We start from the raw sequence: 20,795 nt of genomic DNA, 5'->3' as shown, positions 1-20,795 counted from the left end.
TATGTGCAGCTCGTTTTCCTTTAAGGAAAACGGGCTGCAGATAGGAAAAAAAAACACTGCTCTATTTAAAAGCAGTCACGGACATGGTGGTCTGCTGTCTCCAGCAGGCCACCATCCCTGTGAGTGCCCAGACTCGCTATGGGGTCGCAAACTGCGACCCACCTCATTAATATTAATGAGGTGGGTCTTTGCGACCCCATAGCGAGTCGCAGAAGGTGCCTGAGACACCTTTCTGCATTGCAAATTGCGAGTTGCAATTTGCGAGTCGCTCGGACTCGCAAATTGCAAGTCGAAATTTGCTGTCTACCTACATCTGGCCCTGGGATCCTGCTAACCATGACCCCAGTGCAATGCTCTATCCCTTTAAATTTGGTTGTTGGATACTGCTAAAAGAGTATTCCACTCATAATTGGCTGACTGGGGCCCTCTTATATGTCCCTAGGTACCCAGGGCATTGGGGTTCCAGGGGATGCCTATTGGCTGCAGCATTTCTTTTGCCACCCATAGGGAGCCCATGCAAAGGCTTCTACAGGACCGCCACTGCAGCCTGTGTGAAATGGTGAATGCACCCTTTCACAGTCATTTACACTGCACCAGATCACTTATAGGTCACCCATATACCAAGCCTTCGAACCCTGAAGGCTGGATGCAGAGTACCTGTGTATGAGAACACCCCTGCACTAGCAGAGATGCCCCCCACATCATCCAGGACCATTTTCCTGGACTTTGCGAGTGCTGGAACTCCATTTTATGCGTGCACTGGACATAGGTCACTACCTATGTACAGCTTCACAATGATAACTCTGAATATGGCCATGTTTGGTATCAAACATGTTGGTATCATAGCCCAAGGCTTTTGCAAGTATTGGTTGTATGATTCCATGCACTCTGGGGGCTCCTTAGAGGACCCCCAGTACTGCAGTTACAGCCTTCTGAGGTTTTCCAGGGAGCCCCAACTGCTGCCACCTCACAGACATGTTTCTGCCCTCCTGTTGCTTGAGCAGCTCAAGCCCAGGAAGGCAGAACAAAGGATTTCCTTTGGGTGAGGGATGTTACACCCTCACCCTTTGGAAATAGGTGATACAGACATGGGAGGGGTAGCCTCCCCCAGCCTCTGGAAATGCTTTGAAGGCTCAGATGGTTCAAACTTAATTTGAAATAAACTATATTGTAAAACAAGAAACAATGTATCCCTAATGCTAACCACATACCTAAATTAAATTAAGATAATTAAGTGAACTAACCAACCCTATTGCAGCCCCATAACATTAGCTTATTCTATACAGTGGCATGATCAGCAGTGGTAACTCTGATGCTGAACCCTAAGTGTAGTGGCCCCTGGAAGTAGTGGACTTATGTTAGAGGGGTTATACTCCTAAAGTGTGGAAGTCATGAGAGAGCAAGAAGATGAAATCATGAAGTGGAACAACAGCCGAGCCGGACATCAGTGACCACAAACTGCGACACGTGGCTCGGTCAGTGGTAACCAGAGTCCTGCGGTGGAAGAGACCTCTTCTATAAGTATCTGGTCTGTCCGGGTCTGAGGACAGGGATGAGCAGATGGGAAGGAAGCCAGCTCAAGGTGCCTGTTACTCACAGGGCAGGAAAGAGCAGGTTACAAGAATGCTACAAGGGTGGGAGGCAAGAAATTACAGAGGGGTCGCGTCCAGATATAGAGTGAAACAAAAGGAGTTACGCAGGGTTCAGCAAGGATGACTCTGCCAAGAGAAGAAGAGGATACCTGATCTCAGACCTCTGTGTACCACTGGTCCTTATTCGGAGATGGGTCTCATGAGGACACTGCCCATCACCGTGTGCACGTCTATCACACAACCTTATCAGGAGCTGGAAACAAGCTAAGGTGTGATCACCAAACAATTGGGTAATTCTGGAATAAGGGTTGAATGGAGGTCACATCACTCCATACAATTCCACAAAGAAGCCTTTGCAGGACTCACCAGGCCTTCAAAAGGGACCAGCATGAAGCAATAAGCTGACCTGACACCCTCCAAACACAGGCACTCTGGGCCTGGATTAAATATTGGCGGATTAGTTACTCTGTCACAATGGTGGCGGATATCTCGTCCGCCGAAATATAATCCCATTATGTCCTGTGGGATTTAGATTTCGACGGATGGGATGCCCATCACCGTTATGGTGGAGATACACATGACCCAATATCTAAATCAGACCCTAAGGGGCACATTTAAGAACTCCTAGTGCCACTGGAGCGTCACTTTTTGTGACGCTCCGGTGGCACAATGCCCTGCACCGTATTTACAAGGTGGCGTTAAGCCACTTTTTGTGGATTAACGCCACCTTGTAAATACGGCCCCTTCACACGCAGCACTTTGCGTGAAAGCGGCGTGCTATGGGTGTTGCTGTGAGCGTGCCACAGCAACACCCATTGCATTTTGACACTGCCCCGATTTATGAGTTTACGTGAACCTTAGGCAGCGCCAAAATCTAAAGCCACCCCAGGGATGGCATTAGCAGGGCGCAACAAGGAGAAATGATTTTATTTCTCCTCGATTTTTCCTCTTTCTATATGTGCTGCATCATGCAGCACACATAGAAAGAGCAAATTGCCATTTAAGATTGTTTTTGTGTAGGAATTTGTCCCTTTCTGCACAAAAACAATCTTCCCCTCAACGCAAGCATCCTTGCACCATGGCACAAGGGTAGCTGCGTTGGTGCTCGGCAGCAAATTTAGTGTAGGCGCAGGGGACAACACAGGGGTGTCACATATTCAATTAAATACGGCGCATCCCTGCGTTGTGAAAATGATGGAGCGCGGTGCTGCCAATTTTGGTGCAGGGTCCCTCTCTGCCATTTTCTGTTAGACATAGGTCTACGTGTTTTCAAGAGTTCTTCAAAATCACAGGATTCCTTCTTCACACTCATGAACTAGATGTTCTCCATCTAATGCGGAACAGAAAGGATCAACATCTGCAAAGCTCTAGAAATTATCGATGATACAGTTTGTAGAAAGATCCTCGAGTGCGTCACTTAAGACACAAACATTAAAATCTAGCCTACAGGTGCATCTCCAGATCTTGTTCAAGAGAGGAAATCAGGCCAACTTGGTCATACCAAGTGCTTTGTTAGCTACAAGTAAATATCTATGACCGGCCTACACCACAGACACTGGGTGGTCTAGCTGTGGCCAGGCCCTGCCTCCTGGATCGCAATTGAAACCCTTTTGTGTCCCTCCTCAAAAGACCGAATCCCTGAAGATGCTGATGACATGTCCTCAAATACAAAGATCAAGAAGGGGATGACTGTTTTCGATGACCCTCCACCTGCATCAAAAAACACTCTGCATGTACTTCGAAGCCAAGTCAATCCTTACATCAGCCTGTATATGGCATTGCGCTGCAGCTAGAAGAACTGTCCATCTGCTGTGCCTGCTGCAAGCCACATGTATGGCAGACGTATGGTCATGTACTACCTGATGGAGAACACTTCAGAACACTGCAGAAAGCTGTGCATCGGCTTCCATCACCCTGCGATGATGTTGCTCCCCGATAAGACGGATTCCACCTGGAGCTGCTGATACCTTTCACTTGGCAGCAGCTTTGGGCTGTGGGTTCCCTTAGCTCTGGAAGGAGATATGGTTCATGGAAAGGTCTCCCAACGTTCTGAAGGTTCTCCCATCCCTCTGTCCTGAGATCCTGACCGTCTCCACATGAATCCTGTTGAGCTGTCACGTGTTCACTGTTAAAGCTGCTTTGCTTCCTTGTCAGATACCCATTGTCACTCATTGTGGAGCATGAATACCGACCGCAGGCAGGAGGCCCTGAACTGAGCTGGGTTAAGCCCCATCTAGAACAACCAAACCTATTTTTAAGCCTTAGATTAGAACAGTCATAATGAACTCATAATCATGTGTGAATTGAAAACCACAGTAGGGGCTGTCCAAGAATATATCCTTGATGTTCAGTACCTGGGCTGAGCCTGCTTCTACGTTTGTGTGAGGCTGTAGGCGTACGGAGAACATAACTTTCCACATACTTTTCCCCAGATCAGAGAACTGAACCTGCAGCACTGATGGCTTCTTTAAAGGCCAATAAGGTTCCCATTGCAGCACATTTTAGTGAGTCGACAGATTTCTCCCTGAGTCAATATAATCAAAAAGTGATTGCCCAAGAGTACACATTTGGATTTCTGGTGGGGCTGAAATTTAAAACCAGGTGATGGAGTCCCACAGTTTCCAACATGCACCCCACACCACAGCGGGTTGGTGGCTCTAGAGGTGCTTCCGATGGTGAGGTGGGCTCTTCTCCAAGGGAAATACTACTGTGGTGGTTGCTGTGCCCTGAACTTTAATGCAGTGTTTGTTGTCAGCATCTTTTAGTAAAGTGGCCAAGCTGAGGTTAGCTGTCAAGTCTCAGAGATCCCTGGCTACAATATTTAGGGCCTGGTTTGGAGTTTGGCAGAAGGGGTTACTTCACCACAAATGTGACGGATATCCCATCCACCATATTTTGATCCAATTATATCCCATGGGAATCATAATATGGTGGCCCGGATACCCGTCATGTTTGTTACAGGGTAACCCGTCCCCCAAAATCTAAATAAGGCCCTTAGTGTTTGGTGTGGTGCTCCTGCCCTCCACCAGCCCTCTCCCGATCCCTCCCCATTACATTGTTCATCTTATCGGTGGTCTTGGCAAGGTGTTTTTTAATAGTATCGCCATCTGAACCTCACCTCGTTCTAATGTTTTTAGACAAGGGAATTATGTCTCAAATGTTTAGGTCTTTCCCTAGATCCTGGATTGGTTACAAGCCAGCATCCATAGTAAATACTGTTGTTTGTCATTGCTACGCAGTGCCTAAGACACTACTTTATGCATCAACCAAGTTACTACTTTTGTACAACCAACTCTCTGAGGGTGGTAGCTCCGGTCAGTCAAGGATTGTTTCCCACTGTTGCTGCATCATGAGGGAAGCACTTGCATCTTTCGTCTCTCATGGGGCTCTACAAACTTAAGCAAGATGGATGGTGAAGTGGTGGCTGGTGGTATCACACAATTTCTTCCACCTTTCTCTGGTCTCCATGGACCAAAGGCAGGCAGGAGAATGCAGATCATCCCCTACCCACACCTGCCACCAGATTCTCTGTGCCCTGTAGGGCTCTCCGGACCCTCATGATGGAGATAAACATGCAGCTCCAAGGAACACTTCCTATAGAGCTGTTGTCTTCACACGGAGAGTGGACACTGGCTTTGAGCAGCGATGGCGAGGGAAAGCACAGAGGGTAATTGGGTGCGGGAGGACAAGTATCTCTTTTATATTTAGGCAGGCTAGGGTTAAAGAAAGGTTAGTGTGGGTCGGTAAACCGGATACCACGTTTTGTGTAACTCAATTTGTATGAGGTTTATGGTGCCTGAGTGGGTGAAGTGGGTGGCAAGAGGCCAGGTAATATTTCTTTTTATAGTTGTATTTGGGAGGGGGAGGGACTGTTAATGCTGAGCGCCATGAGGCAGGGTGACAGGTGTTATTTTCCTAATTTTGGATGAGGAGAGAAGGGATGGCCAGAGAGTGGAGGGGTGGCACAATGCCAGGTGTACCACGGGACAGGTGGCTGAGGCAAGTGACGTCATGTTCTGTGTGGTTCCCACGTTACTCCTATAACCCTGCGGAGCTACAGAAAGTGGGAGCAGATGCTCTTGGCGGTGCTACATATAACTTCATTTGATAGTTGGGTGGCAGTGACTAAAGGAGATGTTTTTTTGCCAGGACATCATAAAACCCTGAAGCTTTGCTCTTGACTATTTGATGTCTCTCACAACCCCTCGGTGAAAGCCATCCCTGTCGCTGACAATCAGCCGAGATACCCATCTCTAATACTATGGGCCTGATTTAGATCTCGACAGAGGGGAATACTCTGTCACGAATGTGACAAATATCCCGCCCGCCATGGCACGATCCCATTATATCCTATGGGAATCGTAATACAGTGCATGGGATATCTGTCACGCTTGTGATGGAGTATTCCTTCCGGCGAGATCTATGTCTTCTAGAGCATGCTTTGGTTTTACGCAGTTTCCAGGGATCTCACAGTCTACTTCTACATCCAACAAAACACACAGCACAGAAATGCACCACATACATCGCAATGGGCTAAGATGCCCACTGTGGCCAGCTACCTCCAGTGGCGTAACAAAGGCCCCCTCAACCCTGTGGTGTGGGGAGGCCCCCGAGCTCCAGGGGGGGCCTTCATTGCAGTGCCCTGGACTTAGAGCTCCTGAGTGAGTCTGGAGGGGGGCCTCCATGTACTTTGCAAGGGGGCCCCCTCAAGTTTGGTTATGCCAATGGCTACCTCCTGGGCTCCCAACAGTACCTGTCACCAAGAAATGCAGCCCATTAACACAACAAAACAGACAAAACACTTTCATGCATCCAACACAGTGCAGCTGCAGGGCCTTCCACGAGCACTCACCACTAGAGATATCAAAAACACACAACTCAAAAATTATAGGAAACTGCTACCATGCACCCAGTGCAGACAAGAACTCCCATTTAACAGGATGTTTCTGTGCTCCCTGCACTTGTCACCTAGGAACACACACAACCTTACAGCCTCTGGTGACTAAATGTAAATTACACTAGCGTAATTTGTGTAACAGTCAGAACTTTGTGCTAACCTTGTTGTGCAGATTTACCTAAATTACGCCACTGTGTAGAATTAAATGTTTCTCACAGCAAGGTTTTATGTTGAGCACGTGGGAATAACACGAATGGTCATAACATGAGTAGTTCTTGCTCATGTGGCTTGTGGTTTTCACACTAAAATATATTGCTGACGGGTTTCCATTTTCGGTAATTAGGGTGGTAACCTCGGTTCAGCTGGCAGAGTTTGTGGAGTCTTAGCCACTCTGGGCTCTGCTTGGAGCACAGAGTTTGGCAAAAACTCTGCCAACCATCGTGTGGCGGAGTTTTTCTCGCACCCGGCTTTACCAAGTGCGAGCGAGAAAAAACGAGCACTAGAGTGCCTGAGATTTCTCAATGCAGGTGGGTGTGGCAGGTCGCTACCACTTGTGTTGAGAAAGTTGCTGCTCTTGTTGGGAAAGCTGCCGCTCGAGTAGAAAATCTACGCCATTGGCTGAAAGAAGCATCACCCTGTGGCACGCCACGTGGTGGCGTTCGTGCAGATTTTACAGCAAAGGACAAACTCCTGGTGCTAAAATCAACATGAACAGCGCATGAGCAGTGTGATGGACCGCTGCAGAATTCCGCAGAGTAAAACTCTGAGTTCCGCCTACTCATAGTCATTTCCCAAAAGGTTTGCATCAGTACACAAAAGCAAAATACACACATTTTGCACACACTTACCTACAACATAGTACTGAGCATGTCTCACCCTCAGCACAGCGCTATATTAACAGTCATTTACAGTAGCTCCAGTTATCAAATTAAGCAACACAGAAGCACAACTGGACACACTATTTATCACCATAATCTAAAGCCAAAGAACAGCATCGCCCAACACAAAAATATACAAACAATACTTGATAGGACATTCTGAATACATTCAACACGTAATTCAGGCACGAGAATCTCAGCAACTTCTTTGAAGACAACTGAGTCACAAACACAGAACTCATTAGACACAACACCAAATCCATACATCACAAAGACACAGAACCACTCGCTGCAACTTTAGACAACGTGTAACACAACTCATACACCGCATGTAGACAGAAACTATGCACTGAGGACCACATTTACAAGGCCCTATTGCCACCAGAGTGTCATTTTTTTGTGACGCTCCAGTGCAATGCCATGCGGCTGTATTTACAAGGTGGTGTTGAGCCACTTTTTGTGGCTTAACGCCACCTTGTAAATATGGCCCGTTCACACGCAGCACTTTGTGTGGAAGGGGCGTTGTTAGAAATGGGGTCTCTGGTTGGCAGTCAGTTTGCACTCTGTCCAAGCAGGGACCGTCACTCTAGTCAGGGCAATGGAGATACACACTTAGATAACCCCTGCTCACCCACTTGGTAGCTTGGCACAAGCAGTCAGACTTATCTCAAAGGCAATGTGTAAAGTATTTGTACCAACAACAGTACAGTGAAAAGACTACAAAATGGACACCACACCAGTTTAGAAAACTACAATACAAACAAGACCAAAATGATAAATATCCAACATACACAATGTGAATGTTTAAAATAAAAAGAGTCTTACTCCATAGAAAACAGTGGAAATGTTGTTGTTACACAAAGTACCTGGTTTGCGTCAAAAATAGAGCTGCATGAGCAAGCGTGCGTTGAAAAAGTCAGTGACGCTTCATTTTCTCACTCGCAAGTTAGGCCGTGCATCCTTTTCCAGATGGGGCACCTCGGGTCCACGCTGGTTTACATTGATTTTGACGCCCAGCAATGATGCATGAAAAATCCAGCCGCACTGTGATAAAAAACCACGCTGCGTGGGGTTTGCGTTCTTTTCAGCAACCGCAAGCGGGTGTTGCTTCGTTTCTTCAGCCACGATGCAGGTGATGCGTCGATTTCCCAGCTGCTATACAGGTGGTGCGTCGATTTCAGCTGCGAGGCGGGTGGCGCATCGCTTTTACAGCCACATTGCAGGTGCTGCGTAAAAAAAAATCCAGCACGGCTTCCTGTGCAATGATTTCAGTCCTTGTTCCACCAACTTCACCTTCAAGGGCCCAGGGACTGGATAGGGCACCGCTTGGCAGGGCAGGAGTCTCAGGAGAGAGTCCAGGTGCTGGCAGAGGAAGTCTTTGATGGCCCAGCAACATCAAAACAGACATCAAAACAGGAGGCAAGCTCAGTCCAAGCCCTTGGAGATTCTTCACAAGCAGGAATATACCACAATGTCCTTTTTCAGGCAGAAGCAGCAACTGCAGGCCAACCCAGCAAATCACAGTCACAGGCAAAGGGGCAGTACTCCTCCTCCTCTTCAGCTCTTCTCCTTGGCAGAGGTTCCTCCTGGTTACAGAAGTAATCTGCAAATCTGAGTTTTTGGGTCCACTACTTATACCCTTTTCTGCCTTTGAAGTAGGCAAACTTCAAAGGAAAGTCTCTGTTGTTCACAAGATCCTGCCTTGCCCAGGCCTGGCCCCAGACACACACCAGGGGGTTGGAGACTGCATTGTGTGAGGGAAGGCACAGCCCATTCAGGTGTAAGTGACCACTTCTCCCTCCATTCTAGCCCAGATGGCCCATCAGGATATTCAGGCTACACCCCAACTCCCTTTGTGTCATTGTCTAGTGGAGATTCACAAACAGCCCAACTGTCAGTCTGACCCAGACAGGGAATACCCAAGCAGACAGAGTCACAGAATGGTTTAAGCAAGAAAATGCCTACTTTCTAAAAGTGGCATCTTTAAACTGACAATTTAAAAAACAACTTTACCAAAAGTTGTATTTTTAAATTGTGAGTTCAGAGACACCAAACTCCAGATCTCTATCTGCTCCCAAAGGGAAATTGCACTTAAAAGATATTTAAAGGCAGCCCCCGTGTTACCCTATGAGAGAGAAGGGCCTTGCAAAACAAATGTGCCAGTATTTAACTGTCAGGATATGTAAAACACATCTGTACATGTCCTTCCTTTAACATACACTGCACCCTGCCCATGGGGCTACCTAGGGCCTACCTTAGGGGTGCCTTACATTTATAAAAAGGTTCGGTTTGGGCCTGGCAAGTGGGTACACTTGCCAGGTCGAATTGGCAGTTTAACAGTGCACACACAGTGGCATGTCTGGGCCATGTTGACAGGGCCACTAATATGGGTGGCACAATCAGTGCTGCAGGCCCACTAGTAGCATTTGACTTACAGGCCCTAGGCACCTCCAGTGCATTTTACTAGGGACTTACTAGTAAATCAAATATGCCAATCATGGATAAACCAATCACCAATACAATTTATACAGAGAGCATATGCACTTTAGCACTGGCTAGCAGTGGAAAAGTGCTCAGAGTCCTAAAGCCAACAGAAACTGGTCAGAAAAAATAGAAGCAAGGAGGCAAAAAGTTTGTGAATGACCCTGCAAAAATGGCCAGGTCCAGCACAACCCCCACCAGCCTGAAGCCAGGGGAGACCAATCAATACCTTGATGTACTTCCCTAATTGGGGCGATAGAACATGGACCCTGCCCTGCAACAGCAGGGGCATGTTCCAGTTCTACGTCTTCCTGATCCCAGTTGGATCCCTCTATCCATCCTCTCAGGGCCCACTAAACTAACCCATAGGGAACCCCTCTCCTCACCTGTGGATACCCTCTGTGTAGCACCTAACCCTACTTTGCCCATAGATGTATCCCAGGGGGCAGACAAAACCAGTATACAACACAGTGTGTGACCCACTCCACCCCCAGGTGTGACTCCTCTCCCTCTCCAGGGGAACTCTGTCCACTCTGTCCACCAGGACAGCAAGTCACAGTGGCCACTGACAGCTGCCATGGATGATAGCTAGGCCCCAGGCCTTCCAGGGCTCTCCAACCACTGTGACTTTGAAGAGTGGGGGCAGTAACCCCAGGGGCCTGGCACCTTTGTCCACTCTCCCTTCAACCAGGTCAGGGATGGCAGCCTGACACTGGCCCTCCCATTCTGGGCTTTGTACCCTTCCACTAGGAGCAGTACTCCCAGAGTCCAGAATTGTCAGGGTTCTTGTAGAAACCGTCCTGCACAATTCTCCCACCAGTGCAGGAATGTTATCCTGCAACTGGCCTGCCAACCTGGGGTCTGTACCCTCAGGTTGGACCGGGGTCAGGGGTGAGGCTTCCCTTCCCCTACCCCTCCTTCTGAGGTCCTGCACTTCCCCACTAGGAGTGCCACCTCCTCCCCCCAGAATCCAGTATTGTCAGGGTGCTTAAGGAAGCAGTCCTACACAATCCTCCCACTAGTGCAGGGATGGCTTCCTGACACTTGTCCCCCTGCCCAGGGTCTACACCCTTAGGCCAGGTAGGGGTCAGGGGCAAGACAGCCCTTTCCCTGCCCCCCCCCCTTCTGGGGCTCTGCTCCCTCCCACCTGGAGCTGTCCCCCAGAAGGCAACATGGTAGGAACACTGTTAGCAGTTACCTGTTCCTCCAGGTCAGGGGGAGGCACCCTAAACCTGGCCCTTCAACCCAGGGTCTGTACCATTTGATTGAACAGGGTCAGAGGTGAGTCTCCCCCTCCCCTGCCTCTACTCTCAGGGTTCTGCACCCCCCACCACAGAGAGTAGCCTTAGAAGTCACACCGGGGGGATGATTGGGCAAGAGTTTACCCCCAGCGCGTGACCTTCCAGCCTAGGGTCAGTACCCTCAGACTGAACCACTAGCACTTCCTGGGGAGCACACCTACCCCCCACAATGGAAACATCTTCCCTAAGGGCTGCACTAGAGTCTGCCTGGCGCCGGTCTTCTCACCTCTGCCCATCTGTCAGAGCCTGGATCCTCCCAGCCCAGAAATGGTATCACCAAGATCATTCCTGGGTGGATCTGACCTCAGAGCTGACCCCTGACCCTCCAGATTCTCCACTGGGGCCATAACCCCCTCTCAACCCTCTGTCTGGACTTCTGCACCCCCTCACTAGGAGTGGTAGTGCCGGACACCAGAACTGGTGGGACGCTGGTGACAGCCGTCTCCCCAAGTTCTCCTGATACTATGGGGTCCCCCTCAGCAGATAGCCCTATGGTACAAGCTAGGCTCCCCTCTTGGCGGTCATTCATGGAACCCTCCAGGTTCTGGGACTGGATCTCGCGCATCTTGGGACTCAGCCCACCCCCCATTCCCTCTCTTCTGAGACTGGACATAGGATCCCTTACCCATCCCACTACACTGGGACCTACCTGGGACACTGCAATCCATTCCCACCTCACCTGGTTGGGAAATACCTAGACCACTCCCTTCAGGAGCCCCCCCAAATGCCTCTTCAGACTCTCTGGTACTCACCCAAAGGTTTGCCTCCAGTGTAAGTTCCCTGGGGTCAGAGAACTCACACTCCACCTGGTGTTGGCGTAGCTCTGGAAAATAAGGACCAGACATATGCTCTCCAGCAATTACATCACTCAGCCCCTCACATGAATTAACCACAGTACCCTTCACCCAACCACCCAGTGATTCATCCTTGAAAAAGCACCCCACATCACCCTCCTGACACTGGTGAGACGGTACCTGACTGTCCCTGACACTCAACCCACACTCTTCTGGGATGTCTCCACACTCCATAACCAGGGCTCCTACCTGGGGGGTACCCCTCTCCCTGTCACTCTCACCTAGAGCCAGTAGAGTGCCCCTTCCATCACTAGGATTATGACTTCCCATGCCAGTCCCCCAATCCACCTCAGGGACCCTGCGCATCACTGGATCTACCTCATACCCCTGAACCTCCTGGCGTGTGTTAACCCCCTCCTTCAGGTCGGGCACCAAGTCCCTGGGCATGCGCACTTCTTCAGTACTGGATATAAGACTTTTTCTGCCGGCATGTGAACTGGACTCAGCGCTCAGGGCTTCCAGCTTCAGCCATTCACAGCTCAGTTCATGAGCTACAGACATTCCTTTTTCCTGGGCTGAGGCTTTCTCAGCCTCAGCTCTCTCAAGCTCTTCGTCTTGCTCTCTCAGCCTCTGCTCACAAGCTCGACTTCATTCCTCTCTCACCTGTTCCCTCTCAGGGCCACTGCCCTCCTCATCAGAGCAGTCCTCCTCCTCAGAATCATCTGGTATGTTGGCTTCCGAGCGTTTCATCTCATACTGAAACAGGGCTTTCTCAAGAACCCACCTGTGGGCCCTTCTCTTCACAGCCAGACCCCTTTCCTTGCAGAAACCTTTTAGCTCCCTCATTGTATAGATCTCCAGGTGCCAGAAGTTGACTTCCATTCTGCAAAGGCCTCACAGGTGCAACCAAACACCAGAATCCAAAAAGTCCCAATACCCCCAGGAGGACACAACAGAACATAAAAGGAAAGCAAGCATTTGCGATGCAATGGGTCTCGCATTTGCTCGACTTAGAGCTATTAGCATTGTAAAGTCCTAGCCGGACATTTATTGCCACATAAATAGAAAATGGAAAGTAATATAGTTTTACATAAGCGAGCTGACTTAAAACGCCACGCCATGAGCATGAAGGAATACACAAAAGGAAACAGAAGTTCACTTGCAGTCAAACTTATCGGCAAATGTGCAATTAGCCATGTAACAGGGTCGATGTCATTCAAAGCGCTCGACTACTGCCCAGCAAGATAGCACTGCACAGGAAATAAAAAAAAGTAGTGCAGAAGCCATACGGAAAACATGGAGCCTCGTATTTTTTCAATAATTAGCCGGTGCGCTCGAGGAGGGCTAAACACCGGAAAAGGCATGACATATGCATGCCTTTCACAATTGAAAGCAAGACATTTTTAAAAGGCAAGCCCACAAACCAACGAAACTGATGGGCGTGCGGTGGGTGTGGTTAAAAGCCCACAGAGAGATTACAGCAGGCTAGAGTGCTTGCGCGCTCAACCCTAAAAACAGCATGTGGTTGCGTAATGGTCTGTACACCGGAAAAGGAATGACATATGCATGCCTTTCACAATTGAAAGCAAGCAATTTTTAAAACGCAAGCCCACAAACCAACTAAACGGATGGGCGTGTGGTGGGTGTGCTTAAAAGCCCACAGAGAGATTACAGCAGGCTAGAGCGCTTGCACGCTCAACCCTAAAAACAGCATGTGATTGCGTAATGGTCTGTACTGAAAACAGTAGTGTACACTTAATCACTGTATGTCAAGTACAAATACAAGTCCTAGCCTCACCGCTGATCACCAGTGTTAGAAATGGGGTCTCTGGTTGGCAGTCAGTTTGCACTCTGTCCAAGCAGGGACCCTCACTCTAGTCAGGGTAATGGAGACACACACTTAGGATAACCTCTACTCACCCCTTGGTAGCTTGGCACAAGCAGTCAAGCTTATCTCAAAGGCAATGTATAAACTATTTGTATCAACACATGCAATAATGCAGTAACAAACACTACAAAATGGACACCACACCAGTTTAGAAAAATAGCTAATATTTATCTAAATCAAACAAGACCAATACGACAAAAATCCAACATACACAAGTAATGTCAAGACTTTTTTTTAATAAAAAGAGTCTTACTCCATAGAAAACAATGTAAATGTTGTTACACAAAGTATCTGGTTTGTGTCAAAAATAAAGCCGCACGGGTGAGCGTGGGTCCAAAAAGTCAGTGATGTGTTGTTTTCTCACTCACAAGTGAGGTCGTGCATCGTTTTCCGGACTAAGCACCTCGGGTCCGTGCAGGTTTATGCTGATTTTCACGGCCAGCGATGATGCATGACAAATTCGGCCGCACAGTGATAGAAAACCTCCCTGCGTGGGGTTTGCATAGTTTTCAGCAGCCACAAGCAGGTGTTGGGTTGTTTCTCCAGCTGCGATGGAGGTGATGCGTCGATTTCCCAACTGTGATGCAAGTGGTGCGTCGATTTCAGCCGCGAGGCGCGTGGGCGTCGTTCTTACAGCCACGTTGCAGGTGGCATGTTGAAATTTTACCCACATGGCTCTCTATGCGTGGATTTCAGTCCTTGTTCTACCAGCTTCTCCTTTCAAGGGCCCAGGGACTAGATAGGACACCACTTGGCAGAGCAGGAGTCTCAGCAGAGAGTCCAGGTGCTGGCAGATGAAGTATTTGATTGCCCTGAGACTTCAAAACAGGAGGCAAGCTCAATCCAGGTCCTTAGAGATTCTTCACAAGCAGGAATATACCACAAAGTCCAGTCTTTGTCCTCTTTCAGGTGGAAGCAGCAACTATAGGCCAAACCAGCAAAGCACAGTCACATACAAAGGGGCAGTACTCCTCCTCCAGCTCTTCAGCTCTTCTCCTTGGCAGAGGTTCCTCTGGGTCCAGAAGTAATCTGAAAATCTGGGGTTTTGAGTCCACTACTTATACCCCTTTCAAAGGGAAGTCTCTGTTGTTCACAAGATCCTGCCTTGCTCAGGCCTGGCTCCAGACTCACACAGGGGGGTTGGAGACTGCATTGTGTGAGGGTAGGCACAGCCCATTCAGGTGTAAGTGCCTACTCCTCCTGCCACTCTAGCAGAGATGGCTCATTAGGATATGCAGGCTACACCCCAGCTCCCTTTGTGTCACTGTCTAGTAGGGACCTACAAACAGCCCAACGGTCAGTCTGACTCAGACATGGAATACACAAACAGGCAGAGTCACAGAATGGTTTCAGCAAGAAAATGCCCACTTTCTAAAAGTGGCATTTCCAAACTGACAATTCAAAAAACAACTTTATCAAAAGTTGTATTTTTAAATTGTGAGTTCAGAGACACCAAACTCCACATCTCTATCTGCTCCCAAATGGAAGCTACACTTGAAAGATATGTAAAGACAGTCCCCATGTTAACCTATCAGAGAGATAGGCCTTGCAGCTGTGAAAACTGAATTTGGCGGTATTTCAGTCAGGACATGTAAAACACATCAGTACATGTCCTTCCTTTAACATATATTGCACCCTGCCCATGGGGCTACCTAGGGCTTAACATAGGAGTGCCTTACATGTATAAAAAGGGAAAGTTTGATCCTGGCAAGTGGGTACAGTGGGTCGAATTGGCAGGTTATTACTGCACACACAGACACTGCCGTGGCAGGTCTGAACCAGTAGCATTTGACTTACAGGCCCTGGGCACCTCTAGTGCATTTTACTAGGGGCTTACTAGTAAATCAAATATGCCAATCGTGGATAAACCAATCACCAATACAATTTATACAGATAGCATAAGCACTTTAGCACTGGTTAGCAGTGGTAAAGTGCCCAGAGTCTTAAAGCCAACAAAAACTAGTCAGAAAAAATAAGAGGAAAGAGGAAAAAAGTTTGTGGATGACCCTGCAAAAAGGGCCAGGACCAACAGGCGTGAAATGGCTGTTGCTGTGGGCGTGTCACAGCAACACCCATTGCATTTTGAACATGTCTCAGATTTACGATATTTTGTAAACCTGAGGCAGCCCCAAAATCCAATGCCACCTCAGGGGTGGCGTTAGAGTGGCTTAACGAGGAGAACTGCTTTCATTTTTCCTCGCTTTATGCTCTTTCTATGTGTGCTGCAATCTGCAGAAAGAGCAAGTCACCATTTAAGACTGTTTTTGTGCAGGAAGGGATAACTGCCTGCACAAAAACAATCTCCACAAATCAAAATCTAATCAGGATTTACAGAGCACAACTACTTATCGGTAAGGATCTCAAGGCGCTGTGGTGGTTTGTCTTGTGTGCTTCAGCTGAAGAGCCAGGTCTTGAGGTCCTTCCTGAACTGAGGTAGGCATGGCGACTGCCTGAGGTGCAGGGCGGGGTGTTCCAGCTCTTTGCTGTGAGGCAGGCAAAGGATCTTCCTCCAGTCGAGGTCTTCCGTGTGCGTGGTACGGTGGCTAGTGCCTGTTGAGCGGATTGCAGATGTCTGGTGGGGTAGTAGAAGGTGATGCGGTGGTTGAGTAGGTGGGTCCTAGGTCGTGGAAGGCCTTGTATGCATGGACGATGAGTTTGAAGTTGATTCTTTTCTTGACAAGAAGCCAGTGGAGGTCTCTTAGGTGACTGGTGATGTGTTTGCGTTGGGGACCGTCCAGGTTGAGTCTGGCGTAGGCATCTTGGATGTGCTGTAGTTTCTTCGGGGTTCTTCTGGGTGGTGCCGGCGTAGAGAGCATTGCCATAGTCGAGTCTGCTGGTAACCACGCATGGCTTACGGTTCTGCGGCAGTCCTTTGGGATCCATTTGTAGATCTTCTGGAGAAGTTGAGTGTGTGAAAACAGGGGGATACTGCTGAGGTGATTTGGCGTGTCATGGTGAGCGATAAGTCCAGGATGAAGCTAAGGTTGCGTGCGAGGTTTGTGAGGGTGGTGGGAGTCCGAGGGTCAATGGCCACCAGCATTCGTCCCAGGCTGATGTGGATGGTCCCAGGATGAGGATCTGGGTCTTGCCAGAGTTGAGCTTGAGACAGCTGTCCTTGAACCAGGCAGCGATGGCTTCCATCCCATTGTGGAAATTCTTCTTGGCAGTTGTAGGGTTTTTGGTCAGTGAGATGATCAGCTGGATATCATCAGCATAGGGGACGATGTTCAGCCTGTGGTTCCTGGTCATGGATGTGAGCGGAGCCATATAGATGTTGAAGAGCGTGGGGCTCAGCGATGATCCCTGTGGTACTCCTCAGCTGATCTCCGTAGGTTCTGACAGGTAAGGTGGGATGTCTCACTCTGTGTTTGGCCAGACAGGAAGGAGCATATCCATTGTAGGGCCTTTCCATGGATGGTGGCTGTGTGGTGTCTGAAGCGGAGGGTGCAGTGCAGTGTGAAACCGTGTTGAAGGCGGCCGATAGGTCCAGTAGGATGAGGGTTGCTGTATGGTTGCTGTCGAGGAGCGAGCGGATGTCATCTGTAGCAGTGAGGAGGGCGGTCTCTGTGCTGTGGTTGCTCCTGAAACCTCAACGCAGCCGTCCTTGCACAATGGCGCAAGGGTGACTGCGTTGGCGGTTAGCAGCAAATTTAGTGCCGGCGCAGGGGGAAACCTAGGGGTGCGCCATATTCTGTTAAATACGGAGCATCCCTGCATTTTGAAAATGATGGAGCGTGGCGCTGTCAAATTTGGCGCAGCGTATCGCTTCTTCATTTTCTAGTGAATCTGGGCCTCAGTATCTCCACCCACCGGTTTAGGATGTGTAGACACAACCAATCCAGTCCTGGGACACACCTCTCCAATACACAATCACACACCGCAACTTGGTGAAGAAGCCACGGCTGAAAACCTAGAGACACCTCAGAAACACAACATCAGACGACCAGTCAGGGTGTGTGTAACAGAACCGTTACCAGAAGTCACAAAAACACCCCGCTGCAAACATATCGGGCCAGGTTTACAAGTACTGGTGCACCCGTTTTCTTGCGACGCCCCTGCCTCACCTAACAACACCATGTGTGCGCCGTATTTACAACATGGCGCACCGTGCCACACGATAGGCCAATAGCTTCTGAATTTTTGACACTATTGTAGCACTTTGCCCAAAAATGTTGACGCTAGTGCAGCAAAGTGCAAGGAGGCTCATAGGTTACTATGGGTGCGTCACTTTAATGCCCGCTCTGAGCAGGCGTTAAAAATTGTGCCTAAAACGGCGCAGTGAAATCTTGTAGACTTCCCTGTGCCGTTTTTGAGGGCCTTCTAAGCAGGAACGGCCCCCTCCATACATTATGCCCAAAGCAGGCATAATGTGGTAGAAGGGGGCATAAAGTGGCGCAATGCATGCATTGCGCCACTTTGTAAATATGGCGAGGAAAAATTGCCTCCTTGAGTCACATTAGCGTAAAAAAAATACGCTAGTGTGGCGCAAGGAGGCGCTAGGCTAGGGCCTTGTAAATCTGGACCTTTGTGTCCAAGCCATGGACTAGCAAACTGCAATATGACCGGATGAATGACTGATTAGTTTTGTAAGGCGCGCGGCTACTCAGAGTGTGTCTTGGCGCTCAATTAGCGCTATATTGGAGATCGAGATTCTGGACACAACATTTTAAAAGACCAGGCTGCGGTTTTTTAGTAGCATGATTGTTAATTAACGATCGATATTCTAGTATAAACCTTCCAGCTACCCAAAGCGCCTCGAGGCTCTACTCGCATACTTGGCGCTCTAGGAATACCAAAACCATCATATAACACAGCAATGTGTACTATAAAACACCAGAAAATAAGAGATGTAAGCACAACAGGAGTATAGCGCACAACATGCGAGGACAGCACTTAAGGCGCTAGTGTTCAGAACACGTCACAAGGCATAGCTCCTCGAGGTGGGCCGCACTCACCTCCAGCACCATCTCCGTCAGCTGGAAGCGCTTGTGAGAGAGCTTGTCGGGCCCCACGGGATGGTGGTAGTAGACGCAGAGCACTTCATAGCGCTTCAGGGCCTGCTTCAAGGCGCGCTCGCTCAGCTCCAAGACGCGGTCCTTGCCGTCGTAGGTGGGGAAGTCCAGGCCTTCATCTGCGGGGCAGAGCGTGGGGAGGAGGAGGAGGGCGAGCAGGAGGGACCCCGAGGCCAGCATGGCACCTACTGGGGGGTGAGGGCACAACACTGAAGGGACCCACCTCCAGGGAGCGGACACTCAGGTGGCACACACTCAGGAAGTGAACCCTCAGGGAGCGGACTCTCAGGTCACAGTGAGGGGGCAGACACTCCCTCACGGAGTGGGCACTCAGGGGTGAGGCACTAAGGGGGTAGACAGTAAACTGAAGGGACTGGCACTCAGGGGACAGACACTCAGGGGACAGACCCTCGGGGAGTGACCCTCAGGGAGCAGGCACTCAAGGAGGGGACCCTCAGGGAGCAGGCACTCAAGGAGTGGACCCTCAGGGAGCAGGCACTGCTGACTGGCACTCAGTGTTCGGATACTCAAGGGAGCTGAAGGTAACAGCCTCGCCTGGCGTCCAGGGTCAGACTGACAGCCAAGGGCGGACAGAGAGCGCCCTCTCTTATAGCAGCTCTCAGGGACAGGCACTTAATAGCACCTCGACACTGGAGCCACTGACATTTAACGGACTGACACTTAAGGGACCCACACTTAAGAGACTGGAAATCAAACGTTCGACACTGAAGACATTGACACTCAGTGTACAAGCGACTAATTCTCAGCGTGCAGATACCCAGGGGAAGGCAGTTTCAAGGGACATACACCCACTGAGCTGTAGGGACGGGCAGACTCAGCTACATGTGACAGGCACCCACTGAGCTGCAGGAGACACACTCACTCGGTTTAATGTGACAGGCACTCACTGTGTTGCAGGGAGACACTCACTCTGTTTCATGTGACAGGCACTCAGTGTGGTGCAGGGAGACACTCACTCGGTTTCAAGTGATTTGCATTCAGTGTGATGCAGGGAGACACTTACTCTGTTTCATGTGACAGGCACACACGGTGTTGCAGGGAGACACTCACTCGGTTTCAAGTGACCTGCATTCAGTGAGATGCAGGGAGACACTCACTCTGTTTCATGTGACAGGCACTCAGTGTGGTGCAGGGAGACACTCACTCGGTTTCATGTGACGTGCATTCAGTGTGATGCAGGGAGACACTCACTCTGTTTCATGTGACGGGCACTCAGTGTGTGCAGGGACAGACACACAGCTGCATGTGGCAGTCACTCACTTGCCCATCTCCTGGGTAGGCTCACTCACCCGGCTGCAGGGGACCCTCACTGGCTCGGACACTCATGGGACAGGCCTGGCAGAGGGAGAGCGAGTGATGGGCGCTGCTGGCTGTGAGAGGGCCAGGGATGGGGTCTCAGGGTCCCCCCAGCAGCACACAATGTCCATACAAGAATAGGGCGAGCCTGCAGCCCGGCCCAGATCCCGTACATAGCCCCAAACAGCCCACCCCTCCCCCCGGGCTCCACCCCACATCCCACCCGGGGAGGGGGGGGGGCAGGGACTCTCCATTTTTAGGTAGCAGTTGTTAACAGGCTAAAAATACCCGCCCGGGGGGAAGAATGGGCAGATGTGCGTTGGTGGTCCGGGAGGGCGGGGGTGGGGGGGGGGGGGGGGTCAGTGGGGAGGCGAGGACCAGACACTCTCTGTGTGAACTTGGGAGAGTAATGGGGGATCCGTCTCACCAAGCAGCGAGGAGAAACTGTACCCCACTATAAAGAGCAGCCCCCCCCCTCTACAAACTTAAACCCAGGACTCACAGTCAGAGGGCGAGAGAGTCAAGGACACGAATAAACTGTACCCCAAAACAAAGAGCAGCCCCCCCTACAATCCCGGGGCCTACAGTCAGAGAGGAAGAGAGTCAAGCAATGAGAAACTGTGCCCCACTAGAAA

At 49.8% G+C, this 20,795-nt stretch overlaps 1 protein-coding gene across 1 annotated transcript in view; it reads right to left on the bottom strand.

Annotated features, from left to right (window-relative positions):
* The window catches only part of CASQ2 (calsequestrin 2), a 116,972-nt gene extending 96,657 nt beyond the window's left edge, over positions 1–20,315 (bottom strand). The window contains exon 1 of the mRNA XM_069202980.1: positions 18,787–20,315. Within this exon, the coding sequence (XP_069059081.1) occupies positions 18,787–19,023 (237 nt within the window). The 5' untranslated portion in view covers positions 19,024–20,315. The remainder of the gene's footprint in view (positions 1–18,786) is intronic.
* Positions 20,316–20,795: the final 480 nt, after the last annotated feature.

The sequence above is a fragment of the Pleurodeles waltl genome, chromosome 8 (assembly GCF_031143425.1).
Source record: "Pleurodeles waltl isolate 20211129_DDA chromosome 8, aPleWal1.hap1.20221129, whole genome shotgun sequence".
In the NCBI taxonomy this organism is placed as follows: domain Eukaryota; kingdom Metazoa; phylum Chordata; class Amphibia; order Caudata; family Salamandridae; genus Pleurodeles; species Pleurodeles waltl.
This window is presented reverse-complemented; position numbering and strand designations above follow the sequence as displayed.